A 23,309-nucleotide genomic window follows, 5' to 3' on the forward strand; every position below is an offset into this window, starting at 1 on the left:
CTTTAAAAAAGACCTCCTTGGGCTTTCCTAGAGGCTTTAGACCCCTCAAACAAATCACCAAAATGTTAAGTGTCAATAATTTTGTGAAAATATTAAGTGGCTCTTGTATGCAACATATTGTAGTAAGGGCTGAGAGATATAAAAATGAACTGGTATGGTCGCTGAATTCATTGAATTTATAATTTTTAGGAAAGTATTGGCTATAAAAAGAAAACATCCTATGCTTAACTAAACAAGAGTTCATATGTGTACTATTAAGAAATGTTATTCTTAATAATCATTAATAAAAGCTATCATTTTTAATCTGATTCATTCATTCAATAAACATTTTTACTGTCTCCAGGTGTTTTTCTAGGCTTGATGTTCCAAGGTTAAAATAACAAAGTTGGTACTCTGAAGCAGCTTAAAGTGGTGTAAAATACAGAAAGTAAGCAAGTAAACAAACAAAAAATCCAACAGTGGTAAGTGTCATGATGATGGACAGGCATTACCTAAGGGCTACTTTTTATTGGATGGTCAAGAGAGGTCTATGAGTACATACATTTAAAACTGAGATATGAATGATAAAAGGAAGATGGTTTCTAGGAAAAGGAAACAGCTGGGTAAATGCCAGGTACAAGGCTGATAGAATCTTGGTCTGTTTGAGGAATAGGAAGTAGATGAGAATGGCTGCCAGCTAGTGAGGAGAGATAGAACAGTAAGAGATGAGGTAGGAGAGGTTGACAAATGTCACCTGGCTGAGTAAAGCCTTGTAAACCATGGTAAAGTGTTTGAAGTATACGTTGATTACCATGGGGAGCCATTTGACGCCTATTGCCAAGGGACTTCTGTAGTCTGATTTTTATTTATTTATTTATTTTTAAGACCAGTAGGATTGTTGTATTAAAAAAACAGATTTTACACAGCAAGAATGAAACAAAGGTGGCTAGGAAACTATCGCAATCATTCAGGAGAGATATGGTTGTGACTTAGATTAAGGTAGTAGCAATAGATATGAAAAGTAGATGAACTTTGGGAAGTGCAATATAGAATTTGCTGATAGACTAGATATGGGGAGTGGTGTCAAAAAAAGGAATCAAAGGTACTTCCAATTTAACTTGTGCAACTAGGTAAATGGTTTCCTCACCTATGACGGGGAAAAGCAAAGTGGGAATGTGGCAGGTAACAGCAGGAATCCAGAGTTCTGTGGGCTATGTTAACTTTGAGATGCGTATCAGCTAGCCATCTGGGTATGTGAAGCAACCAGACTAGGTTTTGGGAAGGTTTATCAGTTTGGGACTGCTCAGCATATAAACAGTATTTCTAGACATAGGATGGAACTTCCATGAGAGTGCCACGCAGGGGCTTTAGCTGCAGCATCTGTTTTCATCTTAACAACACAAGGTCGTTATTTTCTTTTTATACAGATATTATTAGATTTTTACATATGAACCTTTTTGATGTTCAGAGAGAAATACAAGCTGAAAGTCACCCAGCTACTAAAAGGTAGAGCCTGGATTCAGATCTGGGAGTTCTTGTTCTTTCTGTTGCACCAGGTTGCTTTATTGGAGTGTTAAAACATGCGAATTTCTGAGTAGAGTATTTTTTAACTTTTTGAATGAAAGATTTTTAAAAAGTCTGTTTAGAAAGAATGCCAGCTCATTCAGAATTCAATCCAAGTGTATAAATTCACTAGTCTTTTCTGTTGTTAAGTGACTTCTCTGGGGTAGATGACCTGATGTTTTTTTTTCTTTTTTCAAACAAACAAAAAAACTTCTGTTGTTGACAGGAGCCGACAGGTGAGGAATGGAGAGACGTTGGTCAACTAGTACACACTTTTGGTTGTAAGATGAATATGTTCTGGAGATCGAAGGTACAGCATGGTGACTATAGTTATAATTCTGTATTGTATACTTTGAAGTTTGCTGAGAGATTTTTAAGTGTTCTCACCACACACACACGTACAGGAAATATGTACGGTGACGGATGTGTTAATTAGCTTGCTTGTGGTAATCATTTCACAATGTATATTTACATCTAATCATTACTTTGTATACCTTAAATATGCACAATTTCTGTCCATTATACCTCAATAAAGCTGAGGAAAAAACCCTTCCACTCTTTTGACTTGTGGGATACGATTATTTCTACTTCTCAAATCAATTGCTCCTTCTTCACTGACCCATAACTCATGGCTGCATTGCAGTGATTTTTAGTTTTTCCTCAGCTTACATATTCTTCCTCTACAATCTCATGTCCCCCTTGCTTCAAATACTAAATATATGCTTATCATCCTCAAATTTTTTGCCTCTTGTTCAAACACTTCTCCTTAAGTCTAGGAGATGACGTTCAAAGTTTCCTAAAAGCAATTAGTCTGGTGGGAAAGGAGGCTCCCCCATACACCCAGGAGTAATGGGGAGCGAAGTTTAGGAACTGTGAAGGTCTCATTCTCACATACTCGCGACAGTTTCAAACCTAGTGTGGCATGCAGACATGGATGAAGCAATTACAGGCACGAGGAGCGTTAATGAAGGGTACAAGCCAGCACGACGGCATTCAAGGGAACGTCAAAGCGCAAAGGAAGAATCCCACTTACTCCCTCAAAACTTTGGAGTTTATCCGTTTAGTCGATTAAAAAGTGAACGGAAAGCAAATCCCATTAGGGAAGGAGGAAAGTTGGGGACAAATAAGGAATTCGTGCAGAAGGCTGCACTGCGGCCGGCCATGAAGAGAATAAGGGTACTTAAGGGAGTGTGAAGAGAATGAACACGCCTAGGTAGAAAAACCTGAAAAGCCAGGATTGGCGGACACTAAAAACCCAGCATTTGTTAAAAATCCACGGCAAAAAACAAAAACAAACAAAAACAAAATACACACGCACAACAAAACACTCACACACACATACCCCTTCTGCTCACCCCGAGCCAGCACCGTCGCCCTGCCGGCAGCCAGAGTATCCTCAGGTTCCGGGAGCACCGCGCACCGCCCACCTCGCTCCGCCCATCTTGTTCCGCCCCCTTCCCCGAAAGCCCCTCCGCAGAGCCGCGTGCACGTGTGTGGCGGATACCGCCCCCTCTGCTCTCTTGGCCAATGAGAAAAAGCGACGTAACTCGCCACCGCCCGGTGGAGCGCCACGTGACTGCGTCTCCCCGCCCTCTCACCCCGCTGCTTCTAGGTTCTGGGAAGATGGCGAAGGTCTCAGAGCTTTACGATGTCACTTGGGAAGGTAACTTCGGGTGGGGACGGGTGCGGAAAGACTAAAAGCGCTGGGAAGCCGTTCAGGAGTATCCGCTGCCTTCGGAGAGCTGGATTCGCCGGTCTCTTTTTGGTACCAGAGCCCTCACTGGACGGGCCAAGCTGAGGTGGAAGCTGAGGCTGACCCCTTCCTTGGCCCGGGCGCGTACTCCGCGGCGTTTCCCGCGGTGTCTGCTCATCGATTGACCTGCCCTCCTCCGCGCCAGTCCAGCGGCCCAGGGCCGCTTTTATTTATGAGACGGGCGGGAAGGACTTGGGGCTGGGGTTGTCACACTCTAACCGTGGTTGCTGGGCGGTGCGGAAGAGGCGGAATAGGTGGTTACTGAAGCTTCTTTGGAGCCAACAAACACAGGGCCTCTAAGGCCTTTTACTAAGTGCTATGTAAGGATTACAGCTCTGTGCAGAATAGCTGTGTAGAAGATGCGTGAACAAATGTGATTCTCATATGCCACTCTACGTTTAGTTTTCTCCTTAAACCTGGGTTTCCAGTTTCTTTTCCTTTTAGTCTAGTCTCTGTCCCACTACATCTCAAAACACGTTTACACACACAACTTCCTTCTTACTCCCTACTAGTAGATTTTTTTCTGAAGGGAAAAATAACTGATTAACTCTGGTCTGCTTACGTGTGATGGTCACTTTCCCCTCTCAGTTGATCGAGAGTGGGATATAGTCTTTGAATCTGGGAACAGCCAAACCTTGGATCAATTCTGTGTTCTTAAGGAACTTGAGTTTTATTAAGGCGTGGAATTTGTGTAATTGGAATTCATATTTCCAGCATTTAGCATAATACAGGAGACTTCAGTAGCTAGTTTGTTCAACGAATGCCTTCTTGGGATGTTTTAATAATGACCTGAAAACGTGAAAGTTATATTTTCTGTTTTATCGTGAATAAATGTATCCGGTATTATAAAGTTGTAAATCCATTACGAATAAAGCAACATTCCTTTGTACTTGAACTAAATTAAATGATTTGTTGGCTTTGTGGCCTCTGGCACGTTGTGAATCTCAGTATTTATACCTGAATTGAGAGATTCCGTTATATTAAACAGTGTTGATTTCTTAGTGCAAAATCTTGGATCTATCAACACACAGTCCATACTTCCAAGGAATTCACAATCTAATGGAGAAAACAAACCTATAAACACACAGTTTTAAAAGGCTTGTGTCAGGGTATCTTCCGTAAGCTGGATGGTAGATAAATGGCTGTTATTTTTAATGCTTTTAAAAAACTGTTTTAAATATTACATAATTTTTAGAAACTGCTGTTATGAAGGTATGTTCATTATAGCTTTCCTAGATGATGGTAGCATGTATAAAATCCTGAGGGGCGAGTAGCTGTATACTACCAACAGACAAGGTGATTTAACTGAGTGACTTGGGCCTTACCCTGTGGTCATTCTAAAGAGGATTGATGTAATTAATTTGGAATAAATAGTTACTACACAAATTTGTAGGAATAAAAGAGAAACATTTTAAAATGTTTCGTAAACTGTTAAGTACTATATAAAAGGAAGTGTTATTATTAGCTAGTACTAATATGATTATGTCCCTCCTCTATGATCTGGTCATTGCCCGTGTCTCTAGCTTTATGTTGAGCCATTCTCCCTCTCACTCTGTGAGCTGCCTATGCTGGCCTTTGTTGAATACCCTAAATTGCTATGCTGCTTCTTAAAGCTGGCACATGCTAGTCTTTCCACTGGCAGTGTTATTCCCTCCTTGCCTCACTCTTGCCCCCATTAAGCTTTATCATTTATCAGTTCCCCACAAAGCTCACCTAGTACAAAAAAGCTTTAGTTGAACACTCTACTACCCACTTCCCTTTCCTCATCCCCCACCAAAATTGAAAAAAGAAAAAACCCAAACAACAAAATCAAGCAACAAAACACACCTGTAATCCTTCGATTATATATTCTCTTCTCATACTATTGAAGCACTTACCCACTTGTGTTTTGTTTTAAAATTTTGTCTCTTCTAAGATGAAAGGGACCAGGCCTGTTTCTTCACTGTCACTTCCCTAGAGCCTGACACATGGGGACGGAGCTCAGTAATTATTTGTTGACTAAATGAATTGTTAATGGGATTAATAATAAACACTAACACATTGTCAGAAAAGATTATAAACCATTTTTCTAGCGTTGAAATAATTTCTTTAGTATCTTAGATAAAGGTTTCAGTATCTTAGATGAAATTAGGCAACTTCCTTAAGTAATAGGATACAGTGTGCTCACTAGTAAAGTGAAGGTTTAGACCTTTCCAGAATTAAAATTCTAACTTAAGGGACTTTTAAGAAAAGAGTATTCTGGATTTTTATTTCAGAGACTTATGATAACAAATTTTTTGGATGAAGGGTGATGGGAAGATTCTCAGGGATAGTGTTTTCAGATTTTTTGGGGGCGTGTGTGTCAGAGGTGTGTCCTTAGGAATTCCACTGAACAGTGTCGTGAATTGGTTAGTTCAGAGTGCTATAATTCTTGTGATAGGAAAATTTATCATTTGTTTATAAAAGACCTATGTAGTAAGTTTAACACTTCCACATCTGTGTTAGACTCTACTAATAGACTATTTGGTTTGTTTCTTCAGCCAATTGAAAGTGATTGATACTTATTACGTAGGGAAGTTATTAGACATTTGAAGGTGGGAAAGAGAATTTAGACTTGTAAGGAGAGTATATTCAAGTTTCTTGAGAATATGATATTTGGGCAGGAGATGGATAGGATGCCGAAAACAATGCCAGGCATATAATGGGCATTAAATGAGTATTTGTTGAAAACAAAAAATGTATGAGAAATATTTGAGAGCAATTTAGTTGTTTATGTTCACTGCCCCTACTTCCTCTCTTTTTATTCAGACCTTCAACTTCAATTTGGTTGCCATGCCCTACCACTCCACTAAGATCTCTAGGAGACCTAATAATGACATATATTTTGTATACTTCTACTTTTGCTATTGTAGATCACTCCTCTGTGGAAAACTCTTTCTTTGCTTTCTTAATGACATTCTTGTTTTCTCCTTTCTTTTTGGGCCTTTCCTTTGTTGAGTTCTCTACATCCATTTGCTCATTTTTTGGTGTTTCAGTGTTTCTTAGTCATCGTCTTAATCTGTTATTGGTGGTTTTTACGTTTGAGTTCAATAGACTTTAAATTGATGCAAGCGTGTCATATGGTCTGATGAAATCGTGCAAAATTTAGTGCATGTGTAAACACATATTTCTGAGATGGTTCAAAGTTCTCATTAGCTTTGAAGATACCTCAAATAGATTAAATGACATCTGTGGGCAATCTTATCCACATCTAATTTTAGCTATCAATTAGCCGATAGAGTAAATAACACATTAAACATATATTTGAATACTTTGCACCAGGCACTGTTGTAGTTCTTGAGGGTATAGTGCTAAGTAGGACAGGCAAGGCCCCAGATTTCAAGGGACATACCCTGAAATTTCACTTGTAAACTGAAGATCCATATTTCCAGTGTTCTACAGGGCACATGTAATGGATGTTTCACAATTAATAAAACTCAAAATTGAACTCATCATCTTCCTTTTGCTTTCTGCCTCCAGCATCACTGCTGTCACCACTTATTCTTTTCTGCATTTTCCCTAGAAAAGTAGATAGCACTGTGTACCTCCCCTCATTCATAAAACAACTTCTCACCTTTTAAGATACAGATCTATGAGACTTCAAAGCCTGGAAAGTACAGATATGTATGGGAATGAAGTATATGCTTTGCAAACGTCACTTATGAAAGGTAAAAACTAGAAAGGTAGGTTGGTGTCTTGAATGGTAGACTAAGGAGTTCAGAATTCTTTTTGTGTGTAGATGGGAGGCAAGGTCCTAAATTCAAAAAGAAAAAATCAATGGCTCCTTTCATTAAACTTTTGCATGTTGATATAGAACAGGGCCTTTTCTTTGGTAGAGATCTGCTGATTGAAATTCCTTGTTATGTTTAATAAACCATGTTTGGTTTTGCTTTCTTTAATGTGGAGCAGGAACATAAAGTCCCTAATATAGAAGCTTCAGTGCACAAATCTTTTAGATTTTTGTTGTTTTTCTCATAATATTTTAAATTAAGTCTCCATATTTAATATGACAGCAGTTTTTCAGAACTATTTATTTTTATGGAGTCTTTTCAAAGCATCCAACTTTGTTTTTTAGAAACCAGCCTCTTTTCGCACTTAAGTTTTCTTTGGCTCATAATATTTCATTATACTATATAATTACATTAAATTTAACTGGCATGCACTGGTTTGGATACAGGTAGCTAAATTTTTAAAATGTAATAACTGTTGGAAACAGTTAACCAAGAGCTAGGTGATATGACTTATTAGCTAAGAGCTTCTAAAATCTTGGTGGCCACGATTATTAATAGTTTTGCAGAAAGCAATTCTTTGAGTTGATTCTAACTGGAAGATGATTAAGAGAATTTTTACTGAACCTCATTAATCTCTCCATCATATTTTAATTACTTGTTTACATTCTTTACACACAGAGATCTTCTCAGTCCTTCCATTGACCAGCCATAGTGGTGAGAATCAGAAAACAAGCTCTCAGTAAATGCTCGTTTGTTCAGTGGGTGAATGCTAGGACATGAAGCTAGTTTTTGAAGTTTGATCCACTAGTGTATGTAGTAATGGTAATAATAATGAAAATAGTATGTGAAACATTTTGTGTACATTATCTCTTTTAATCCTTACACATATCTTATGAAATAGGCTTTATTTCCAGTTTATAGATAAGGAAGCAAGCAAGAGGTGAAATGACTTGTCTAATATCCCACAGCTAGTAAAAGGGAGTCCTGTGATTTGAGCTGCTCTTATACACTTCTCCCCCACCGAGTTATTAACTAATTAAGTTCTTCCACCTAGGCTGTCATTCTGTTATTCCTGGAATATGCCAAATTAGTTTCTTTCTCCAGAATTTAGATTTGCTGTTTATGGTTGGCTCCTTCTCATTCCTCTCTTAGCTTGAAAATGACCTTCTTAGAAAACCTTCCCTGACCACCCTTTCCAAAAGCTCCTCCTTTCTCCCAGTCTCCTAACTTTTTCATATGGTCTTTTAGTTTTATTTGTGTAATTTCACTATCTGAAATTAGGTGGATTTTCATCTTTTTACCTATTAGACTCTAAGCATTATGAGTATATAGGATATCTTTTTCTTTCTTTCTTTATCCTCAATGCCCAGATCAGGCCTGACACGTAGTAGGCATTTAGTAAATATTAGTTGAATGAAGAAGAACAATATTTACTCCAAGAAGTAAGTATTAGTTGAATAATGAAGTAAAGTTCCAGTCATACACTATACTACCTCAAAGAAGGTAGAAATCGTTGGGTATCTTAAGAATTTAAATTGTAATGAAGTAAATCTTTAGAAATGTCTGGTAGTAATTTACAGATTGAATTCGGGTGGAGAGATCAGTTTGGAAGCTATCCTAGCAGTTTTAGCATGGGGTGATAAAAGCCTGGGCATGGATAATAGCAGAGGAAATAGAGTAGAAGATGTAAATCTTAGAAATACTTCAAAAGAGTCCACAGGACTTAGATAACCAAAGTAGGAGTCAGAAGCAGCATTCAAAAGTGGAATGTCAGGTAGTATTAACAGAAGGTGGAATTAACAGAAATGTGAACATTGGGAAGGGAAGCCATATTTTTAGGAATTGAAGATGACTTGATTTTCGGATGCTGTGATTTTGAGGTAATGAACTATCAAAGGTGAAAACGTGTTTTCTTCAAGACAGTTTTATTTTTATGAATAGCTTTTTAGATAAATGTATTTAAGGCATTTCTAAAAATAGTGTGTGACTAATAGTGCAACAAATGTATGTATTATAGCAGCACTCAAGAGTGTGGCAGGGTCAGCTAAGTAAGGTATATAGCTTAAGGTGTTTATAGGTAAAATGTTGCTTGTTTTGTGAAAGTTATATTTTCATACACAAACAGTGTTTCTTGTTTTGTGTTCAGCTATTTTAATATGTTTATGACTGTGTATCAGACTGTTGTTTTTAGAAGTTATGCTTTAAAGTGTTCTCTTTCCTCCAAGAGTGTTTTTCCACAATGAGAAATACCTTTTACAGATTAACTTGTACTCAATTAAGTATACATATACATGAATCTTTGAGTGTATGTATAAACTGAAACCAAAGTTTCTTTTACAAACTATTCTTGTGAGTATTGCATTCTGTTCATTTTGTTTCATTCTCCCCCGCACCCCCTCCCCTACCAATATATTCTGGAAGAAATCCACTAAATTGATTTTACACCTTATTAATGGATTGTAATACACAGTTTGAAAATACTTCTGGACCTCTGTGTGCATTAAAATAACGCTTTCCTTTTTCAGATCAGATTGCCTTTTCTTTTAGAATAGCTGTTCCCAACAGCCTGCAGCCAATCTGACTAGATACTTTATGGGACTAGGAATAATTTATAATTTATTATCCTGTAGTTATCAACCTTTTAAAAGAATATACTGGTTTATGTAAACGAATCTGTAAGTGGTATTTCTGAATATATAACAAAATGAAGTGGAAAAGATACAGGATTGGCGGAAGTAGTTTTGGGCTAAAGAAGTCAGCAGAATTAAGTAGCAGACATATTTTTCCATCTTTCAGAGGCCACCTCACTGCAGTGGCACCTCATGCAAGTTGTCATGGAAGGAATAAACAGAACAATCATAGCCACTCTCTTAACCTTTGACCTTTAGCTCATCCCACAGGGTTGCACAGTAGTTGATAAAATGTACAAGCAAGCAGTGAGCAGCTTACTTACATAGTATGTAATAAAATGACCTTGGCTTTGAGGAGCGGGCCTTTTGCCGGAGGGTGAAAGGGTAAAATGAAAATTTTAAGCCACCTTTGAGGAAAGAGTGAGGGAAGAGCCTTTATTTCTTGTGAGAGACTGAAACAGTTACCAGATTTTTTTTTTTTTTTTTTTAAATATGACTAGAATTTTTGTAGGACTTCACATTTTATAAAATGCTTTACACGAATTTTCTAGTATTTGGTTTCCTAAACTCAAAGGCCAAGCAGATGAGGAAAATACATGTAGATGGGTGAAAGACAGTAGTGGTGCCTATGAAGAACTGGTAAGTGTATATATACCCTTATCTAAGGGTAATCAAAATCAACTTAAAAACAAAAATATCCAAACTGTTGTACTAACCAAGCAACTTTATATATGTATATTTTATGTAATCTTAACTGCTCATCCCTGAGCTAAAGGTAATACTATCTATTCATTGTTATTGGAAACTAAGTACAGATTCGGTAAGTTATGTAAGGTCGTGTAAAAGATGGAATTTAGATTCAAACCAAGTGTATCAAGTCCATGTTCTTTCCAGTAGGCTCTGCGTCCTCCATGACCGATGATATGGTTTGGCTCTGTGTCCCCACCCAAATCTCATGTGTTGTGGAGGAGACCCACTGTGAGATGATTGAATTGTGGGGACAGGTCTTTCCCATGCTGTTCTCATTGTAGTGAACGGGTCTCACAAGAGCTGATGGTTTTAGAAATGGGAGTTTCTCTACACAAGCTCTCTTTCTTTGCTGCCATCCACGTAGGCTATGACTTTTTCCTTCTTGCCTTCCGCCATCATTGTGAGACCTCCCCAGCCACATGGAACTGCAAGTCCAGTTAAACCTCTTTCTTTTGTAAATTGCCCAGTCTCAGGTATGTCTTTATCAGCAATGTGAAAACGGACTAATACAACCGGTTTCTTTTCTTTGAACTGTTTACTCCTTTCCAGTTTATCTTCTGGGGCTTTTTGTTTTTGCTTTTGTTTCAAATTTATTTATTTTTAAAATTGACATATAAAATATAAAATTCTAGGGTTTTTTTTTTTTTTTTTTTTTGCGTCAGAATGATTTTCCTGTCAGACAGCTATGATTGTGTTGCTTTTCTTTTTGCTCAGTATTTTTTAGTTGTTCTGTACCTTTAAAAACAAACTTAGAAGTTCTTTAGTATAAAATAAATGTCTTCCAAGAAACTCACTCACCTTACTTCTTGTACACTCATTTCCCGATCCTAGTGTGTTTATTTAATTCTGAACTACCAGTAGTTCTTTCTGTATAGGATAACTTACTTTGTTATTTGCCTGTTGTCGTTTTTCAACTTTTAAGAGACAGGGGTCTTGCTCTGTTGCTCAGAATGGAGTGCAGTGGTATCACAGCTCACTGCATCCTCAACCTCCAGGCTCAAGTGATCCTCTCACATCTGTCTCCTGAGTAGCTGGGACCACACGCAGGTGCCATCATGCCTCTTTTTTTTTTGTTTTTGTTTTTGAAACAAAGTCTTGCTTTGTGGCTCAAGCTGGAGTGCAGTGGCACGATCTCGGCCCATGCAGCCTCCACCTCCTGGGTTCAAGCTATTCTGCCTCAGCCTCCTGAGTAGCTGGGATTACAGGTGCATGTCACCACTGCCGGCTAATTTTAATATATTTAGTAGAGACAAGGTTTTGCCATGTTGGCCAGGCTGGTCTTGAACTCCTGGATCAAGTGATTCTTCTGCCTTGGGCTCGAAAAGTCCTGGCATTACTGGCATAAGCCACCATGCCTGGCCCATTCATCACTTCTTTTTTTTGAGACGGAGTCTCGCTCTCTGCCCCGGGCTGGAGTGCAGTAGCCGGATCTCAGCTCACTGCAAGCTCCGCCTCCCGGGTTCATGCCATTCTCCTGCCTCAGCCTCCCGAGTAGCTGGGACTACAGGTGCCCGCCACCTCGCCCGGCTAGTTTTTTGTATTTTTTAGTAGAGACGGGGTTTCACCATGTTAGCCAGGATGGTCTCGATCTCCTGACCTCGTGATCCGCCCGCCTCAGCCTCCCAAAGTGCTGGGATTACAGGCTTGAGCCACCGCGCCCGGCCTCATCACTTCTAAAGATAGTCGTAATACCAGTTGTAATGCTGTTTCAGCCTTCTAAAGGATCTGTTGCCTTTGTTCAGTTAATTTTCTACTTTATCAAATTTGAGCTACCACAGACTTCTACATGATTGTGAGTTTATTTTCCTTACCTAAAAAGTTGATTTTGTCTTGTCAGGTTTTTGACATCTATCTGGTGTGTATGCGTGTGTCTGGGTACATAATACACTTCAATGTCATGTTATTTTTTTCAGAAATGCGAGATAAAATGAGAAAATGGAGAGAAGAAAACTCACGAAATAGTGAGCAAATTGTGGAAGTTGGAGAAGAATTAATTAATGAATATGCCTCTAAGCTGGGAGATGATAGTAAGTTCTTTTATTACATTCAGGCTCAGTACATGTCTCATTTATGGGCCTTTTTTTTTTTTTTAATGGTTCTTTAATTTATGATTTTTCTACTTGTCGTGTTAATCTTCTTTGTGACTTTTCGTCCCAAGACTTTTAATCACAGTTTATTTTGAGAAGGATTTATAACTGCTTGGTAGTAGTAAGCTATCAAATAGGCATTTTGTTTTAAAGCTCAAAGGTCTGCCAAATGTCTGGCCAAAATGTATTGTCTAAGGACTCTTGTAGAACAGTAAAAGTATTAAATAATTGGAGATTTTAACCTTATATTAACATATTTTACACTGCTGAAACATGTAAGAACGCATTCTTTCCTTAGTTTCAGAGATAATACAATAAATCAATTTTCAGTTATAAGTAATATTTTCTAGAAATATCAGAAACTAGAATTCATTACTTTCCATTTGTTTTATTTTTTAATATTAAATTTAGTTTTTTTCCCCCTCTGTATGTTTCTAGTTTGGATCATATATGAACAGGTGATGATTGCAGCACTAGACTATGGTCGGGATGACCTGGCATTGGTAGGTATTTAAATGAAGTATATATTTAATTTGCTTCATGAATTGTATACTGTAGTTAAGACTTAATGAATGGCTTATATGGAATGCTTTCTATAGCTGGTTTTGAGTGCTACTCTGAACAGTAAGTGGAACTAACTGGATATTTTAGGACAAAGTATCTTAAATCTTTTTATTAGTCCTGAGAAGTAGCTGTTCAGTATCCTAGTTTTACTGAAAAAATTTATAGTTACTGAAATTTATCTGCTTATTAGGTAACTTATCCTATTTTATAAAGTAAGAAACTTTAAAACAATTTTATCTTTTGTGTTATTGAATGACATTCATAGAATGTGATGTTCATAGGATATAACGTTCAATACTGTTACACAATATTATAAACATATCTGACATAAGAAAATCCTGATGTATAGAACATAACTTAAAATACTAATAATGTTTGGCCAGGTGAGGTGGCTCACGCCTGTAATCCCAGCACTTTGGGAGGCTGAGGCAGGCGGACCACCTGAGGTCAGGAGTTCAAGACCAGCCTGACCAATGTGGTGAAACCCCATCTCTACTAAAAATACAAAAAATTAGCTAGGTGTGGTGGAACGTGCCTCTAGTCCTAGCTACTCTGGGGGGCTGAGGCAGGAGAATCACTTGAACCTGGAAGGCAGAGATTGCAGTGAGCTGAGATTGTGCCACTGCATTCCAGCCTGGGCAACAGAGCAAGACTCCGTCTCAAAACAAACAAACCTAATACTGTTTTTAAAATAACACTGTAACGATAGCTGTGTTTTTGGACTTGTGCTAGGAATGAAGCTAAATGCTTTACATCATGCTTTTATTGAGGCTTCATAATTATTTATTGATTTGATTTGTGTTTCATGTTGTTGTTATATTTATTTTATAAATCAGAAAGCAGAGGTATCTGTTCTGTTGTTCCTATCATCTTGAATTCTTAAGTACCACTTCATGCTGCCTCTATATTTAAACTGAAAGAAAATATACAAAAACAAAAAATTGAAATACCTGAAAAAAATTCACATCTGAATTAGTATTATCCTTTTCAAGGTTGGGTTGGCTATACATGTAAATCTAGTGGATCTGTTAGTGGTGAAAACATTCCACAAAACCTTTGTTGGATTACCTTCAGAACCTATGAGACATAGTCTTTTGAATATTCATAGAGGTGGCAGTTTTATATCTTGAGAGAAGTTTTTATTTTTATTTTTTTGAGGTAGCCAAATATCACTTGATAAAGTATGAAGTCAAATTAGATAACACTGTTGATTAATAAAGCAGTATATCCAGTTAAACAGTAACTGTTTAATGGTTAAGATTATACAGTTAGCTTGCTTGACTGACCAAGTAATATGATTTTGCTTGATGTCAAAAAAATAAATGAACATATCTTCAGTTTTGACTAACTTGAATATTTTTCTTACTGTGGCAAATTTCAGCCACAAACTTTGAAGCTGTATTTCCAATTCATATTAAAACTTATTTTGTTACCAGTTAATAGTTTCATCAGTAGTTAATGGCATTGTTTTGGTCACACATGCATTAATATGCTTCAGTGGACCATTTGTATAATCTTTAACATTTCTAGGACTTCCAAAACTTATAATCCTTCATATGTTGCAGAGAATGTAGTTACTCAGTAAATATTTGATTATTTATTTAGTCAAGTTGATGAGTCAGTTATGGATACTTGTTCAAAAAAATTGGTATTCCATCCGTTTAATGTCTGCATTTTCTGACCCCCAAATCAGGATATGTTGATTGAAAGGGTGATTGGTTGACTGGGTGCAGTGGCTCACGCCTGTAATCCTAGCACTTTGGGAGGCAACCACAGGTGGCCACCGCAGGTGGATCACCTGAGGCCAGGAGTTCGTGACCAGACTGGCCAACATGTTGAAACCCCATCTCTACTAAACATACAAAAATGAGCTGGACATGGTGGCAGGCGCATGTAGTCCGAGCTACTTGGGAGGCCGAGGCAGGAGATTCACTTGAATCCGGGAGGTGGAGTTTGCAGTAAGCCAGTATCGTGCCACTGCACTCTAGCCTGGGTGACAGAGTGAGACTCCATCTCAAAAAAAAAAACAACAACAAAAAAAGGAAGGTTGATGGATTAATATAAAATTTCAACAGGGCAAAATTAAACACTTAATGTTATTTGCTAGGAACTTGAGATGACTACTAAAAAACTTAGTTCTTACCAGGAGAGTGCTTATGCTGCAATTAGGAAGAAAACGCCAAGCACTGTTATCATTTAAGTAGGAGCCTAACACATAAAAGTAGTTTTTAAGGAGGAATTATATGATATTAGTACTTGAAGAGTTATTAGCGGTTCTCATAATCTGCTTATCTTCCTGGTTAAGAGCATGATCAGTTTCTAAACTGATTGTTGCCTTCACTGTAATGTCGTTGTTCTTCTTTCAATCCATTGTTACTGATTAATTTCACTTCATGTTATTAGATGACACTAATGAAATTATTCAAGAAAACACATTGAAGACTATATAGGCCATTCATTATAGCCCATTTAGTATAAATAATGTAATTACTACTAAACTCTTATTTTTTTCAGTTTTGTCTTCAAGAGCTAAGAAGACAGTTCCCTGGCAGTCACAGAGTCAAGCGATTAACAGGCATGAGATTTGAAGCCATGGAAAGGTAACCAAATCTTGTCAACAGTTTAATAGGATCACTCCTATTAAAACTGGCAGGCATGGAGCTTGTTAATCATGGTGGTGTTAATTTATTTTTTATTTCAAACATTCTAGAGTGTGTGAAATACTGTCTCATTATGGCTTCAGTTTACATTTTTTGATGACTAATGTCGTTGAAAACCTTGTCATGTCTGCTTAGATATTCAAATAACTTCTTTTGAAGTATCTTCTTTAGTCTTTACCCATTTAAAAAATTGGGTTGTTTCAACCTTTTTTACTGCTGATTTGTGGGAGGTCTTTATATATTCTGAATAAAAACTTTGTCAGATATATGTGCTGTGACTATTTCTCCCTATTCTCCTGCTTGAATATTTTATTTTCTAAATGGTGCCTTGTGAAGTAGAGAAGTTTTTAATTCCGATGAAGTTTAGTTTATCATGTATTTTTAATCGTTAGTGATTCTTTTGTCCTGTCCAATAATTGTTTTCTAATATCTCAACAATATTCGGTAGTGTTTTCTAGACAGTAGGAACAGTTAAATTATGATTATTTTTAGTTCATAAGAGTGCTTTCAGACTATTTTTCTTTTTGCCGTCTTTTAAAATTTTATTTTCAGTACTTCTGGATGATTGTGCTGTACAGTTCAACTGTGTCCTCATATTCTGCCTATTACGTCTATTACTAACAAAGGAGTATGGAAGTCTCCAACTTTAATAGTGGATTCATCTATTTCTCCTTGCAGTTCTATTAGTTTTTGCCTCACTTATTTTGATGTTCTGTTGTTCGCCACATAATATTAAGGGTTGTTGCATTTTTCTTGAGAATGAGCCCTTTATATTATGTAATGCCCCTCTTATATCCCTACTAATTTTCCTTGTTCTGAAGTCTGCTTTGTGTGAAATTAATATAGCTCCTGAGCTTTCTTTTGATTAGTGTTACAGCATATCTTTCTCCTTTCCTTTATTTTTATTCTGTTGTATCTTTATATTTTGAGGGTTTTGTGTAGACAGCATTTAGTTGGGTCATGTTTTTAAATCCACTTTGATAGTCTCTGTCTTTTCATTGGTATACTTAGACCATTTACATTTAAAGTGATTATTAATATAGTTGTTTCATTATCTGCCATATTCATAACTATTTTCTGTTGATTGCTCTTATTATTTTTTCTTTTATCATTTGTTTTCTGCCTTCTCTGATTTAATTGAGCATTTGTAGAATTTCATATTTTCTCTCTCTCAGTGTATCAGTTATACTTCTTTTTATATTTTTTAAATAGCTGTCTGAGAGATTGCAATGTGTATTTAGAACTATCCAAGTCCACTTTTAAGTAACACTATACTGATTCACAGTTTGTTGCTGTTACTGTTTTGAGCAAACTTATCTGATCAATTAAGAATAAGAAAAAGATTTTATTTTACCTTTATTTATTCATTTTCTAATGATCTTTGTTTTTTTATATATTAGAAACTTCCAAAGGTTCTAACCAATATTATTTTCCTTTTCTCTGAAGAGCTGCTTTTAACATTTCTTGAAAGGCAGGTCTGCTGACAGCAAATTGCTTTAATTTTTATTTGTCTGGAGTATATTTCTCTGTCACATTTAATGGACAGTTTCTCAGGATACAGAATTCTAAGTTGGTTTTCCCTCAGAACACTTTAAATATTTCCCTTTTCTCTTTTCTTGTTTGCATGGTTTCTGAAGAGAAGTCTGATACAGTTCTTATATTTGTACCTATATAAGTAATGTGTTTTTTTCTTCTGGCATCTTTTAAGATTTTCTCTTTGTTTTTGATTTTCTGTAATTTGAATATTATATGTGTAGGTGTAGATTTTTTGGTATTCTGCTTGATGATCTTAGAGCTTACTGGATCTGTAGTTTCGTGTCTATCATAAGTTTGGGAAAATTTTCAAATGTTTTCTATATTTCTTTCTTCCTTTTTTCCTTCTGATATTCCATTACATATATGTTAACGTCTTTTGTAATCGTACACACTTCTTGGATATTGTGTTCTATTATTTTTCTCTTTTTATTTCAGTTTTGAAAGTTTGTATTGATAATTCTTCAACCTCCTGACTCTTTTGGGTTATGCCCAATCTACTGATAAGCCCAAGCCCATCAAAGCATTCATCATTTCTTTTGCATTGTTTTTGATTTCCAGTATTATCTTTTGATTCTTTTTTAGAGTTTCCATTACCCATCTGTTTTTGCATCTTGTTTACTTTTTGCATTAGAGTCGTGAAAATACATATCATTGTTTAAATTCCTAGTCTGTTTATGCCAATACTTCTACCATATCTACATCTGGTCTCCTGATGCTTGTTATGTCTCATCATAGTTTGGCTATGTGTGGCTAGTTTTTACTTTTGTACTCTGGACAAATTGAATCAGTATTTTTTTAAGGGAAATTTTCTCTAAGTACTATATACATGATCTGCTTTACTTAACAAAATAAAACTGTAGTGAACGTTTACTGTTACATGAAGATGAAAGACTTTGGTAACAATTATAAATACATTTAAAGCAATTATAAATGCATTTAAATTAAAAGATTAAAGCGAGTTTAATTTTTTTCTGTATTTACTGTTTATCAGTATATTTTTAAGGTAATAATTGTAGATGTTTCTTTTTTGTTTTAAATAGATATGATGATGCTGTACAACTATATGATAGGATTTTACAAGAAGATCCAACTAACACTGTAAGTTGGCAGATTGTCTTGAAAAAAATTTAAAGTTTAATTTAAAAGATAAAATTAATTGAGGAAATAATAGAAAGATACATAAGGAACTAAGTTTTATATTTTTAATTTTTAATTGAAAGATATTTTTATTTTTAATTTTAAATAGTACGTGATGGGCCACATTTTATTTTAAATAGATTTAAGACTCTCCAATAAAATTTGACTTCACAGCCTGACCAACATGGTGAAACCCCATCTCTACTAAAAATACAAAAATTAGCCAGGCGTGGTGGCACGCGCCTGTAATCCCACCTGCTCAGGAGGCTGAGGCAAGAGAATCCCTTGAACCTGGGAGGTGGAGGTTGCAGTGAGCTGAGATTGCGCCACTACACTCTAGCCTGGGCGACAGAGCAAGACTTCACGTCAAAAAAAAAAAAAAAAAAAAAGACTTCTAGAAGATATCTTATTAGGAAAGGGCCTAGTTGTGATTTGGAAAGAGTAGACTATGTGTTTGCATAAAATATTTTGAAGTTTATGAAATAATAAATTGTTTAATTTGTGCAGTTACTTTTTAGTTGTCTTAATGAAAAATAAAGCCATTTCAGTAATTCGTATATGGAATTAATGAAGGCATTTTATTTTGTTTTTGCTTTTTGCTGTCTTATACATGAATAAGAAGAAACATACCCTTTTAATTTAGTGTACTTTTGAACAAGTATATTAGTTTATTGGATAGATTATTTGTTCTAAAGATACCTATATAGTAGTATTTGTTTGAAAAATACCCTGGTGAATTCTGTTTTTAATGTTGAGAACATTATTATAGTTTATTGCCATAATAGCTTCCCTCAGACTTAACCTTGTAACTAAAACGTTACAGAGAGACTTTAGATAATATGTCAGTCATTTTAATGTTTTTTGTGTCATTATTTCCATGCACACATATGCCTGCTAAAAGAAAATAAGTATTTTTAAAATTTTTAAACAAAAACCAGGTTGAGTTTTTTTTCTTTTATAGAAGGAGAAATTGTTATATTAACACAATAAAGATGCATGAAGTTTTTCTCTTATTTGGCAAGTATTTCTTTAAAAATAGACATAAAAAAACTTACATAATGTCTGACTAGATTTTAAAATGTAAAATGCTTAGTAATTGAACAACAGTAACTCGATGTCTATAGTTTCTAGAGCACATTTATCTCAGGCATTGATCATAAATCCCCTATCTCTGCTTATTTCCTTTGATATTCTGTAATAATACTTATGTATTATAGTACTTGGTATGTTTCTTAAATGATAGTTGCTTACTTTTAATCTTTTCCCACCCTAGGGAGATTTTCTGTGGAAATTTCTTAGGGTTTTGAGTGGGTGTGTGGGGGTTTGTGTAGGGATTTGTGTGTCTGTGTGTGTGTTTGTGTGTGTAAGGTTTATTGGACTTAGAGTTTCTCATGGCTGGGGAGACCTCACAATCATAGCAAAAGGTGAAGAGAAACAAGTTACATCTTCTGTAGATGACAGCAGGCAAAGAGAGCTTGTGCAGGGAAACTCCCATTTTTAAAACCATCAACTCTCACTATCAGAGACTCACTCACTATCACAAGAGCAGTGCAGGAAGCACCCACGCCCATAATTCCGTCACCTCCCACTGGGTTCCTCCTATGACATATGCGAATTGTGGAAGTTACAATTCAAGATGAGATTTGGGTGGGGACACAGTCAAACCATATCATTCTGCCCCTGATCCCTCCCAAATTTCATGTCACATTGCAAAACCAATCATGCCTTCCCAACAGTCCCCTAAAGTCTTAACTCATTTCAGCATTAATTCAGAAGTCCACAGTCCAACATCTCATCTGAGATAAGGCAAGTCTCTTCCACCTATGAGCCTATAAAATCAAAGGCAAGTTAGTTATTTCCTAGATATAATGGTGGTACAGGCATTGGATAAATACAGCCATTCCAAATGGGAGAAATTGGTCAAAACAAAGGGGCTACAGGCCCCGTGCAAGTCCGAAATCCAGTGGGGCAGTCAAATCTTAAAGTTCCAGAATGATCTCCTTTGACTCCATGTCTCACATCCAGGTAATGCTGATGCAGTGGATTCCTATGGTCTTCTATTCCACCCCTGTGGCTTTGCAGGGTACATCCTCTGGCTGCTTTCACAGGCTAGCATTGAGTGTAGATTTTCCAGGTGTGCAGTACAAGCTGTCGATGGATCTACTATTCTGGGATCTGGAGGATGGTGGCCCTCTTCTCATAGCTCCACTAGGCAGTGCCCCAGTAGGGGTTCTGTGTGGGGGCTCCTGCCCCACATTTCCCTTCCACACTGCCCTAGCAGAGGTTCTCCATGGGAGCCCCGCCCCTGCAGCAAACTTCTGTCTGGACATCCAGGCATTTCCAAGTACCTTCTGAAATCTAGACAGGGATTCCTAAACCTTAGTCTTGACTTCTGTGCACTCATAGGCTCAACACCATGTGGAAACTGCCAAGACCTGAGGCTTGCACCGTCTGAAGACATGGCTTGAGCTCTATGTTGGCCCCTTTCAGCCACAACTGCAGTGGCTGGGATGCAAGGCACCAAGTCCCTAGGTTGCACACAGCACAGAACCTTGGACCTGACTCATGAAACTGCCTTTTCCTTCTAGGACTCCAGGCCTGTGATGGGAGGGACTGCCATGAAGACCTCTGACATGCCCTGGAGACATTTTCCCTATTGTCTGTGGAATTAACATTCAGCTGCTTGTAACTTATGCACATTTGTGCAGCTGGCTTGAATTTCTTTTCAGAAAATGGGATTTTCTTTTCTATTGCATTGTCAGGCTGCAAATTTTCTGAACTTTTATGCCCTGTTTCCCTTTGAAAACTGAATGCCTTTAACAGCACCCAAGTCACCTCTTGAATGCTTTGCTTCTTAGAAATTTCTTCCACCAGATACCCTAAATCATCCTTCTCAAGTTCAGAGTTCCACACATCTCTAGGGCAGGGGCAAAATGCCACCAGTCTTTTTGCTAAAACATAACAAGAGTCACTTTTGCTCCAGTTTCCAACAAGTTCCTTGTCTCCATCTGAGACCACCTCAGCCTGAATTTCATTGTTTGTGTCATCAGCATTTTGGGCAAAGCCATTCAACAAGTCTCTAGGGAGTTACAAACTTTCCCACATTTTCCCATCTTCTGAGCCCTCCGAACTGTTTCAGCCTCTGCCAGTACCCAGTTCCAAAGTTACTTCCACATTTTCGGGTATCTTCAGTAATGCCCCACTCTACTGGTACCAGTTTACTGTATTAGTCTGTTTTCATTCTACTGATAAAGACATACCCTAGAAGACTGGGCAATTTACAAAGAAAAAGGTGACTTATAGTTCCACATGGCTGGGGAGGCCTCACAGTCATGGCAGAAGGCAGGGAGGAGCAAGTCACATCTTACATGGATGACAACAGGCAAAGAGAGCTTGTGCAGGGAAACTCCCATTTAAAAACTATCAGATGTTGTGAGACTCATTCACTATCATGAGAACAGTACAGGAAAGAGATGCCCCCATAATTCAGTTACCTCGCTAGGTTCTTCCCATGATCCATGGGAATTGTGGGATTTCCAATTCAAGATGAGATTTGATTGGGGACACAGCCAAACCATGTGAGTGTGTGTGTCTCTGTGTATGTGTGTGTGAGAATGTGTATGTGTTTGATGTGTTTGTTTTGTTGTTTGATGTGTTTGTTTTGTTGCTGAGAACTTTCATTATTTTGTGAAGATTCACAGAATATAGAAGGTTCAAGGAAAAGTTTTGACAGCTGCAAACCTATCTAATAAAAAATAAAAATAAGAAATAGCTTCTATAAGCTTATGTAGATACTGAGAATAAAAAGTTAAAATTGGAAAGTTTTTGAATAATTTTCTGATCTTACAATTCTAATAGCTTACCATCTGTCTTAGTTCAACAGTTTCTTAGAAAAAGCACCCTTTTTTTTTTTCTGAAGATTTTCTCATGTACTTATTCTTCATTTGTAAGACTTCATTGTGGTTTCAAAGATACTCATTTTTCACTTAGCTATAGATTGAAAAAACTGAAATCAAGTTTTTGAAAATGCTTCTGAATTTTATTTTTCTTATCCCAGGTTAAAAATCAATATAATTTAATTTTGGAATTAGGAATACAATATTTTAATTCTGTCTCAGTTTACATTGGAAATTTTTAATAAGTTATTTCACTTCTTCAGAATATAAGATAATATATAATTGTTGCTCTGTCTTTGTAGTACCTTTCATATTTTACTGCCTTTTGTGACTTTTAAAACTGGCTAAAAGAAAAATCCAAATGTTTCCTCTCATAGAATATGTGTGAAGTGGTACAGATTGAACATCCTTACGCTGAAAATTTGTAATCCAAAATGCTTCAAAATTCAGCACTTTTTGAAGAATGAAATAATGTCACAGGTGGAAAATTTCACCCCGATCACATGTGATAAGTCGCAGTCAAAACACAAGGAAAACTTTGTGTTCTGCACAAAATTATTTAAAATACTGTATAAAATTGTTACCTTCAGGCTATGTGTAGAAGGTGTATAGGAAATGTAAACCAATTTTGTGATATCTCATGTATACAGAAATATTCCAAAATTGGAAAATATCTGAGATGTGGAGCACTTCTAGTTTCAAGTATTTTGTATAAGGGATACTCCCTATAGTAACTAAATCCCCTACCAGTAGGTAAACATTGGAGAGCAAGGCGACTTAATTCAGCTTTGCTAAATGTATTATTTTTTTTTTTTATCAAACATGATCTAGTCTTTTCTCAGTCCCTTCTTTCCTTCTATAAACACGTATTGAATACCTCTCATGAACCATCAAAGAATTGCCCTTACTAAGAGTAGACATACTGTTTTTGTTCCTACATCCTTAGGAAGCACTGTGCTAGACATTGAAGGAGAAAACATAGCCATAAAAGACCTAGAACTAATA

At 36.7% G+C, this 23,309-nt stretch overlaps 1 protein-coding gene and 1 long non-coding RNA gene across 6 annotated transcripts in view; one reads left to right on the top strand and one right to left on the bottom strand.

Moving 5' to 3' along the window:
* The window catches only part of LOC111551190, an 80,998-nt gene extending 78,049 nt beyond the window's left edge, over positions 1-2,949 (bottom strand). For both annotated transcript variants that reach the window (XR_002734293.2, XR_002734291.1), the window contains exon 1: positions 2,898-2,949. This is a non-coding gene — a long non-coding RNA (uncharacterized LOC111551190). The remainder of the gene's footprint in view (positions 1-2,897) is intronic.
* Positions 2,950-3,095: 146 nt separating this feature from the next.
* EMC2 (ER membrane protein complex subunit 2) overlaps positions 3,096-23,309 on the top strand; it is a 48,813-nt gene continuing 28,599 nt past the window's right edge. For 3 of the 4 annotated variants that reach the window (XM_023225020.2, XM_023225006.2, XM_023225013.3), the window contains exons 1-5: positions 3,119-3,205; positions 12,338-12,451; positions 12,950-13,014; positions 15,590-15,675; positions 18,312-18,369. In XM_023225020.2, the coding sequence (XP_023080788.1) occupies positions 3,166-3,205; positions 12,338-12,451; positions 12,950-13,014; positions 15,590-15,675; positions 18,312-18,369 (363 nt within the window). In that variant the 5' untranslated portion in view covers positions 3,119-3,165. Of the gene's footprint in view, positions 3,206-12,337; positions 12,452-12,949; positions 13,015-15,589; positions 15,676-18,311; positions 18,370-23,309 lie in introns of all 4 variants that reach the window. The other variant, XM_023225030.1, reaches the window with a different exon arrangement.

Source organism: Piliocolobus tephrosceles, chromosome 7 (assembly GCF_002776525.5).
Source record: "Piliocolobus tephrosceles isolate RC106 chromosome 7, ASM277652v3, whole genome shotgun sequence".
NCBI lineage: Eukaryota > Metazoa > Chordata > Mammalia > Primates > Cercopithecidae > Piliocolobus > Piliocolobus tephrosceles.